At 39.1% G+C, this 10,093-nt stretch overlaps 1 protein-coding gene across 1 annotated transcript; it reads right to left on the reverse strand.

The window, feature by feature from the left end:
- Positions 1-7,403: 7,403 nt before the first annotated feature.
- Positions 7,404-8,376, reverse strand: LOC5569400. Its single transcript, XM_021853664.1, has 2 exons — positions 7,701-8,376; positions 7,404-7,629 (listed from the first exon to the last, which is right to left on the reverse strand). Exons 1-2 carry the CDS (start codon positions 7,893-7,895, stop codon positions 7,426-7,428), a joined length of 399 nt encoding a protein of 132 aa, XP_021709356.1. The 5' UTR covers positions 7,896-8,376; the 3' UTR covers positions 7,404-7,425.
- Between the last annotated feature and the right edge of the window lie 1,717 nt (positions 8,377-10,093).

Consider the following 10,093-nt stretch of genomic DNA (forward strand, 5'->3'; position numbering starts at 1 on the left):
ACGAAGCCGTTGCGGGATGCGTTGAGTTTCTGATAGAACTCTTTTGTTTCTTGAGATCGGCAGTCGGTATCTCCTCGCACTCCGTCTCCTCCAGGCGGCTCTTCTCCCCGAAAGAGGTGGGTCTGCTGTTGCCGTTTCCGTTCATGACGTTCCACGTTCTGTCAGGGCTCTTGCTGCAGCATGACCGCCCGCGCTGCATTCTTCTCCTCCAGAATCTGCCTACATTCCTAGTCGAACCAATCGTTCCTTCGCCTTCGTTCCACGCACCCGACGTTGCACTCAGCTGCACCGTTGATGGCTGCTTTCATTGTACTGCAGCATTCCTAAAGAGGAGCTTCAATCAGCTCGAGCTGCACTTATACAGTTGCGACTTACAGGTTGCTAGGTCATACCGGTTTGGTCGTCGGTACCGTACGCTGTTAATGACGGACAGTTTAGGGCGCAGTTTAACCATCACTCAGAGTCGATGTTAGCGCCACGATATGTTCGCACCTCAATAATATCGGCGAAGTGCCTTCCATCAATAGATTTGTGATTCTGTCTGCTGAGGTGAGCTCCAGGTGCATCGGTATGGAAGGCTGTGTTGGAAGTAGGTGCTGCGAATGACCATATTCGTGGAGGCGGTAAAACCAATCAATTGTTAGTCGTTTTCGTTCTTCAGCCGGTAGGCATTGAACTTTCCAATAGTCGGTCTGAACTCCTCCTTCTGGCCAACCTGAGCGTTTAGATCTCCCATGATGATTTTGATGTCGAGGCTTGAGCAGCTTAATCATCAGTGCTTTCAGAGCGTGGGCTGTGCACGTTTATTGTGCTGAAGTTGAAGAACCGGCCTTTGATCCTCAACTTGCACATTCTCTCATTGATTGGCCATCACCCGATCACGCGTCTCTGCCTTTCACCCATCATTATAAAAGGTGTTCCCAGCTCGTCTGTGTTTCCGTGGCTCTGGTAAATGGTACAAGCTTAAAGTATTTTAGCGGGATCCGCGAATTTCACCGTAATCTCAACAGCTGAAAAGTTCGTAAAATAAAACACCGTAATTGAGGTTTTTTGAGTTTCTGATGCATTCATTGAGAGAATCTTTCAGTTTTGCTGACGTTTTCGGGTCGGCGGAAAAGTTTTATTTTCTTCTCCGAGCGTTTTTTCCTGGGTGTTCTGCGAGAGCCCAAGTAATGGAGTTCCTTTTGCGCGCATTTTCGAAGTGAATTAATATGTACATCAGCTTGCGCGTTTTGTGCTGACGGAGTTAGAATTGTTTTGTGGCTGCTCAGTCAAGGATGGACTAGAAATTGATGAACTCGTTTCATGCTTTTCTTTCTGTTTGTCATTCAAATGATTAAAATATGATAATACATGCTTTCGACCCGACAACGTTAAGAATATCGAGTCATTGAACAAAACAACGAACCATTCAACGTCACTCCAAATCAACTTTCCAGAATATCTTCTGAAACTCGAGACAATCTTTAATGAACTTCTGAGAATGTCTTATTAGTTATTCTTCGCACTTCTGATTTACTTTTGCAGGAGATTTTTGGAGATTTCTTGTAAGCTACAGGGCTCATATTTAGCAATAATATGCATCGTTAATAAATTAATCATTCTGCTAAATTTCAAAATATTTTACCCAGAAAACCTCTAATGTCAAAATTAAGCGGGGCGTTTCGTCATAGCTCACTTAGGGAAAGTTTTTCATGGGGGTATTCTTCTAGAAAATTGAAGATACAATGACAATGAATGTATTTAGTACTAAACATATTGTTATTTATATTACCATGTGGTTCATGTAACAGTTGTCGGTTCAGCGCCATTTTCAACTTGCATGATAAATTGTGACACGTTTCACGTTTACATTGACTCTCAAAAAATAAATGTGTTATAAAGCGAATTATCATCAGTAAGCTATAATTTTAAGTATTATTACAAGCTGCAAACGATAAACCAGTATTTTATTTTCATTTCATATGAAATTTTCGATAGTCTATCTTACCCCAAAATATCTTTGTACCCGGGGTAAGTGAGACCTATCAAAACAAAAACCAGAATCAAAACTTTTCGTATACGTTTCATACATTTTCCTAGAGAGTAGCACTAAAACATTCAAACAAATGATTTTTATCAAAAAAGATCAATCTCAAATTACGTAATTGCATAAGAGGGAGAGGAAGTGGTTTTCTGCCATGCATATAAATAATAACAAAACATATTTATAATTTCGTCAATTATTGATTGTTTATGTGCTACATTTTAATAAACAACTTATGAATGGTATATTTTGAACATGTTTAATCCCTCTTTACGCTTTTATTGAGGAATTTTCAGTTAATATTAAATGTGAGGTGACATACTATTAAATAAAGGTTTTCTTCCTAAAACGTAACGTATTTTATGGTTCATCCCTTATGTACATCAAATATGTACTTAAAATTAAAAATCTAAATTTATCAATCCTTTTATTACAACCATTACATGATTTGCTGATGTTTATTGACGCATGAAACTGGATGTGTCCCACTTGCCCCGTTTAGCGAGGTAACTGCGGCTAATGGCTCATTCTAAAACTTTCTTCCAAGGTTTTCACAATTTCGAAATTATTCGATCAGTTTCATGCACACACACTCAAATATGTTGCCAAAATGTGATTGTGTTGTTGGATTTGAAAAATATTGACATTTGAAAATTTTATTGAACTATCGTTTTTTTCGTTCCCACTTGCCCCGCGGTACCTTATTAACATTCAAAATCATCTCCTATTTTGTTACATGTCCCAGTCTCCGTACTCACAAAGTTCACCCCAATATAGTGAACAAAGTCTTAGTCTTACGTTGAAATATGTTTTGACAAATCATTCTTACACTCCCGTGCAAAAGTTTAAGTTCATCCCCTAAAAACATACAAAAGTGTTCTGTCCATATCTCTGTGATTACATGTCCAATTGAAACTCTTTAAGCCGCATTCGAATGGCAAAGAGTTATTCTTACTTCGTATGTATTTTTCCAAAAACATTTAATGAATTTTGTATACTAAATTTTTACTTAAAGTTGTTACATTTTTCAAAAAACACACTGAAAAATCATATCTAATTTCCTCAGCATTGGATCGACCAAAATTTTAAATCAAAGTGTCATTAGAATCGTAATCTTATATTCTTTGAAGAGACCCCACGAAATTTTAGCGGAAAAATCTGGAAAGTATTCAAAATCAATGAAACAGTCAGTCAAGTCACGTGCAAAAGTTTGGGTTCACCCCTCAGTATGATGCAAATCGTGCAAAAGTTTGGGTTCACCTGAGCCGCACGCACATCATTTTTGTCAATATCTCTGCCATTTTTCAACCGATTTTAATAGTTTGGAGCTTTTTTGTGCGCAAATAATGGCGCGTACAAGATTGGTTTGAGATTTCACAGATTTAAATAAGTTCAGGTGAACCCAAACTTTTGCACGATACACCATACTGAGGGGTGAACCCAAACTTTTGCACGATGACTTGACTGACTGTTTCATTGATTTTGAATACTTTCCAGATTTTTCCGCCAAAATTTCGTGGGGTCTCTTCAAAGAATATAAGATTACAATTCTAATGACACTTTGATTTAAAATTTTGGTCGATCCAATGCTGAGGAAATTAGATATGATATTTCAGTGTGTTTTTTGAAAAATGTCACAACTTTAAGTAAAATTTTAGTATACAAAGTTCAAAGAATGTTTTTGGAAAAACACATACGAAGTAAGAATAACTCTTTGCCTTTCGAATGCGGCTTAGAGAGTTTCAATTGGACGTGTAGTCACAGAGATATGGACTGAACACTTTTGCATGTTTTTAAGGGGGTGAACCCAAACTTATGCACGGGAGTTTAGATCTTCAGGAGGTTTGCATGCGTTGCGTTGCGTTGCGTGGTAACGGAGTATTTCGTAGATTGCATACTGAAAACTGTCATGTTTGTTACTTTACCACTCTCATTCCAATTGCTCATGGAGAACTATTTTGGATGGAATAGCTATCCAATCGGAAGTCAGAAATGAAAAGACATGACAATGTCCATTGCCGGCCACGCCCATCTTCTCCGTTACGAGGAAAGGAAAGGAAAATGATGATATAACACCTACTTGAAGAGAGACCAGCGACTCACCGACGCCCTCATAGATGTCAAGTTGGATGAAGGGAAAGGTGATGGTCTAGGATTCACTATAAGCGAGTGATGCGACCGGATTGACATTTAGTGTAGGTGTAGTTTAGTATATATTTTGTAATTGGGTGTAAGTGTGAATGAAATGGTTTCATCATCGTTGGGAGTGACGCAGCTAAGAAAGTTAATGTCACTCCATGCGCGTTCGTCTTCCAGGGATGGGACACAGGTATTTCCACCTAGTGCCCTAGCTAAAAAGCTTTGGTTTGAGCGCCATTACTCGCTCTCTGAAACGAGAAAATAAATTGGCCCGTCCTCATGATACAGAAAGAGCCCAGATTGCATAATTATATGTGGTCTAATCGGAACAAACTCACCAAATACATTCATATGTCTAAATGCCGAAATGAAAACCGTTTCCTCATAAAACTTGAATGATTCTATTGGGAATTTGAATCGACATCCTCTGAAAGGTTTCGTATATCAATAGAACTTAACGGCATGGCAATGTACCCATCATCTTATCGTCCTTGTTAAAATCACACAATAAATGGAGAAAACTTGGTTTGAATATTTCTGCGTAGCACAATAATCATCATCGAATGCGGTTTTCACACTTAACACAGGTTTTTCAATATATATTCAATTTTTAAAAGTATTTAATTTAAAAAAAAGCATTAAAAATTATGCAAATCTCACAACCGTTTGATTTTCTTAATTTCTTAATTTGTCAGAATCACTCTTATCCCAAACGAAACAAAACCAATCCGGGTGGAGTAGCACCGACGGGATCATGTCTACACGCCAGAAGCCATCTTCAAAATCTTCGCTAAAAAAATACACTTCGATTACAGCACAATCAGCCAGTTCTATTGCAGCTATTTAGCGTTGCACAAAGCACTACAATCCAGATAACATTGTATCTGCTAATATCGGCGGAATTGTGAACAACGAGAGCACGAAAAAAATTTCAGCACCATCAGCCGAATCTATTTTTCACTATCCGAAAACGCGGAACCGAGATCTGTAGATCTTCAGGAGGTTTGCATGAACATTTATTCCAAAAACATCCATTCTTGGTTGTCCCCGGGTTGTTTGTAGAACTTCAAAGGGGGCCGAAACTTCAAAAAGGTAGAGATCCACTGCTCTGAAATTACCTTCAGGTCTACATGAATTTGACCAGATTTTTTTTTCCAAAAAATTTCACAATTCAATAAAATTCATGAAAAAATTCCGGAAGTAATTTTTGGAAGTATTCTCTGTTGTATTCATGAACATAATTTGTATGAATTTTTGGGTGTATTTTATCGTCTCACATGAAGTATTTCAGTAACTTACAATATTTCAAAGAATTACTGGCGGTATTAAAAAAAAAAACGGCTGAGTTATGGTAAGAATACTCGAAACTTTCATCAAAGTATTATTTAGACATTTCTCAGATTTCATGGATGTCAGGAGCTTCCGAGGCTCTAATATCTACTCGGATTATTATACCATTGTTGCTAAAATTCGGTCACAGGTTAGCCATCGTCACGAGCTCCAGAACTAGAAAAACACAATGCGCAATACTCAACGCTTGTCAACTGATGGGGTAGCTGCACCGCCAGCAGCTAGAGGAGCAGTTGGGAAGAATCAACGTTTCTGGAGATGTCGACAGCGTGTGGGACCCTATCCACGAAGCTGTGACAACAACGGCGCGGGAAGTGATTGGCACTGGTCAACGACGAAGACGAAACGACTGGTTCGATGAAAAGTACTAGAAAGTGGCAAACATGAAGAATGTCGTCAGAAGCCGTATGTTTGTGGCCGGTACCCGACAAAACATAGTGCGGTACAGGGCAGCGAGAGTCGAAGAAAAGTGAGTCCACCGCAGAAAGAATAGCTAGCTGAAGCGCAAGCAGTTGTTGAACGGTGAAATATAAATGTAGCGAGAAACAGGATGAACATTGGTGATGACGATCAAGATGTGGACCCATAGGAGAGGTTAAGAAATTTACCAGCGAGCTGAAAACCTGTTAGGCTGCTGGGATGGATGAGATCCCGATCCAGCTTCTCAAGCACGCAAGTGAGCAGCTTTGCCAGTCGATCCACCGAGTACTTCTGAAGGTATGGGAGGACGAAGAAATGCCCACCGGCTGGTTGTATGGCCTCATACGCCCAATCTACAAAAAGGGCACAGATTGTAGCGTACCGATTACAGATGGATTACCCTGCTGAATTCCGCGTACACAATTCTGTCGCGCATCCTGGTTAACAGACTGAAACCGCTCGAGGAGAACTTAGTCGGCGAATACCAAGCTGGTTTTTGCGAGGGCTGCTCAACAACGGACCAGATGTTTACTTTGCGAATGACCCTAGATAAATTCCGGGAGTATAACTTGCACTCACCATCTGTTTATTGATTTTAAGGCGGCGTACGACTCAGTGAAAAGAAATTAGCTGTGGCAGATGAGGTCTGAACATGGTTTTCCGGCGAAACCAATTAGACTGATACGTGCTAAGCTGGATGGTTCGAAATTAAGTGTTCGAATCGCTTGCTGTACGCAGTGGAAGAAGACCTGGCGACCCTAAACGTTCGTTAAACTGCAACTAGAGAAGTATCGCCCAAGACCGACGAAGATGGAGTTCTAAAATACGTCTGGCAATGATGTGACGCTACGCTGTAGCCATCAAGGTAGGTATTATCTATATTTTTTGACAAAATTACAGAAATAAGCTCTAAATAGAGGAATTGCGAATATCAATAATTCGCCTATGATTTTGACAATGAAACATTTTCTCCATGGTTTTAACTGAAAAAACATTATAAGTCGCCACAAAGGTTTTCATAAACAAAATCTACACAAAAGACAACACACGACCAAGCCTCGATAGAAGTCTTTACAAAAGACTGTACGGAAATCTTAAAGAAAATCTCCTCAGAGTTCGATACGTAGCGAGGGAGAAAACATCATCGTTGTTCGCACTGCCTGGCTTATGAATACAATATACAATTTTCTAAAAACAGTTCACTCCAACATCATTTATGAGTTTTTCTCTCTAGCTCTTCTCCAATGATAAACCGGAGTACTGTTGACAAAATACCTAATCTAATTTAGTGTTGGAAATAAATCGGAAGAATTTCATTGCAAAAATGATCGAACGTTTTGTCTTATGTGATGGTTTATTTTGGTAATAAAAATAATCGATAAAACTGACATTTTGAGTGCACATTTTGTTTAAATATGTCAAAGCAAAACAAAAGCTTATCTATTCAATTTGTTGCAGTTTTGTTTTCAAAGTTTATCACGGTGTCTTTCTCAATTTTTATTCCCTTGATAGCACACCAGCACTGCATAGGCTGTGTCCAATGGATTTTCCTTCTGGATGTCACAATTTTCAACCATGGCTTTGGCTCGGCTCTCGTCCTGAATTCGACTGAAGAACTCCACAACAGCATCTTTCAACATTACACCATTCTCGTCCATAAATTGCATCTTCTGGAAGAAACACTGCACATATCGCTAAAAAATGTAAAAAAAACAAATACTGATTTCCGATCCTAGTTGGCTTTGTGGGTGACTTTCTTCTGTACCTTAGTAGACCAATCGGGATTCTCAATCACTTGTCCAGAGTGCACTTTGATGGCCGAATCTACACTGACATCACTCAGCTCCACGCACTGCTTCCGATAGTCATCAATTTGCTTCGCAACGTTCGAGTTTTGTGAGGCACATTGGCCTATTACAGAGGCAAAAGCTATCAATTTTAGCAACGTAATTGACTGCATTTTGTAGAGACTTAAACACAATGCAGTTGGAAAATAAACTGAGGAAAATCTAGCAACGGCTGAGGCCCAAAGTTAAATCGCCAAACGGCTTGCGAAACATCAGTTCTATTATGTTATCTCGAAGAATGTGGGTAGGGTTGTTCTACGTCGCAGCATTGTGAGAACTTTCCGCCCCCTATTCTCTGGGAGAGGGAATGCACCTAACAATAACATCGATCGCGTCACAACAAACCATGAAATTTAATGGTTGTGAGTTTTATGATACACCCAAATAATGTAAAACTTTTACGAACCTATTAAACCTTTTATTATCATCGTAAACTGTCTCCGTCGCGCGTCCTTAGCTGTTAGATATGGTTCCATGGTTGACGTACCCGGAGCTGTCAAAAGTGCCTTCCAAACGTCAAACTACCTCCAGCAAGGCATCGGCTTCTAGTGCTTTTATTATGGCTAAATGGCTTTTTCGTTCCAGTTTATTGTCCGCCGCTGACTGCTTGGGTGCGTTTCATTACAGCATTATCGTTGTTTTGATGTGTAACTTCTGTTTTTTTTTATGTGCTGATGTGCCTATTTACAACACACAGTTGCCGGTTAATGCAGCCGCAGACTGCTTGTCGGCCGACAGATGGACCCCCCACTGACTTCATACGGCCTTGGCTTTACGGTGAGAGGGTCTGTTTGTTTGTCTATGGGGTAATAAATACGGATATGGCCATTAACGGAAACCGAAACCACCAGGAGTCGATGAAAATGGTTGAGGTAAATTATGAGGAACGTTCTAAACATCTACGTTACTCATAGAGAGCATAAATTCATACGCACTTTTCTACAAGATGTTTTAAGATCACAGTGCTTAACCCGTAAAAAACGGATGAAAATTTAAACAATAAAGTGGCTATAGTTTTACTAATTTCCAATAAATGAAATGTACAAAAAGTGCTGTTCGCTCTGTCTCTCTAAACGAAACGTTTTAGAGTTACAAAACAATCTTTCTTGTACAAACATTAAGATGGAAATTTAGATTCGAGCATAAGTATTGTATGAGAGGCCATACTGCCCATGTTCGCAAGGTCAACGCAAGCAGCATTGACAATTTCAGCATTATAACTACATTATTCGACGTATGAGTGCAAACGCTATGAAATAGTTATCCGTTACTTGTCGTTTAAAGAATGAACATATACTTACTTACTTACTTATGGGTCCCGGGCACCCATTCTGGTGCATAGGGCCGACGTGAAAGATTTCCATCCTGGGCGATTACCAGCTATCGCCTTGACCTGCGGCCAGGTCAAATTGCCGTCGACTTCTTTTATTTCTTTGTTGAGGCTGCACAAAGCTCTTTTATTTGTCAAATAAGAAGGCTGTGTGTTTTTATTTTCTTCAATTTGTTGTTTTAAAAGGAGAAAACTGTTTTTTCAGTTCTGATTTTTTTGCCATTTTTATTTGCGCCATAAACGCCTAAATGTAAATTTTCCTTTAAATATCAACCCACTCACAAAAAGAACATGTTTTTCCTCTGGAAATGAATTTTTATCCACAATGCATACTCAAAACTGGGTTCACAGAACTAATCTGGATTGTATGAAACAGTTTATTTGAATGGTGTCTTTATAAAGCCTTGGCAAAATTCGAATATTTGGGGAAGAACCCTTCAACAGTTCATAAAACATTTCCCAAAAAATCCGTTTTCCCGTGGTATAATTATCTTGACTGTCTAAACGAATTTCAAAAACATCAAGAGCAGCTCTCAGGTAATGTGACATCACAGAAATTGTGATAATTGATATCAAATCATAGCTCACTTGGCAGTTTATACATGTGAGTACGGGAATGATCAACTTCTCCCCACTGGTCAACTACACCCGAAGAGGGTGCTAAAGCCCTGTCCCAATTTTAGTGCCAAACGCCTAAATTTAGGCCAAAAACAAATGCTTAGAGTAAAGTGGGGCAAAAGTTCGAGTGGGGTAAGAGTTTCTTTTTAAGATTTCTAGCTCAATTCAAAACAAATCTTATAAATGTCCATGTATTGATTTATCTTTACTTGAAGAATTAAAACAAATTCCTTGTCATGCTCATTTCCGTTTTGCTGATATGTTATTTAATCGAAAATTTATTGGAGTGGAACAAAACCAAATTTTTTTTACAGACGGATCTTTAGTGGGAAATATGGCAGGATTTGGAGTTTTTAACATCAA

The sequence above is a fragment of the Aedes aegypti genome, chromosome 3 (genome assembly GCF_002204515.2).
Source record: "Aedes aegypti strain LVP_AGWG chromosome 3, AaegL5.0 Primary Assembly, whole genome shotgun sequence".
NCBI classification, from domain to species: Eukaryota; Metazoa; Arthropoda; class Insecta; order Diptera; family Culicidae; genus Aedes; species Aedes aegypti.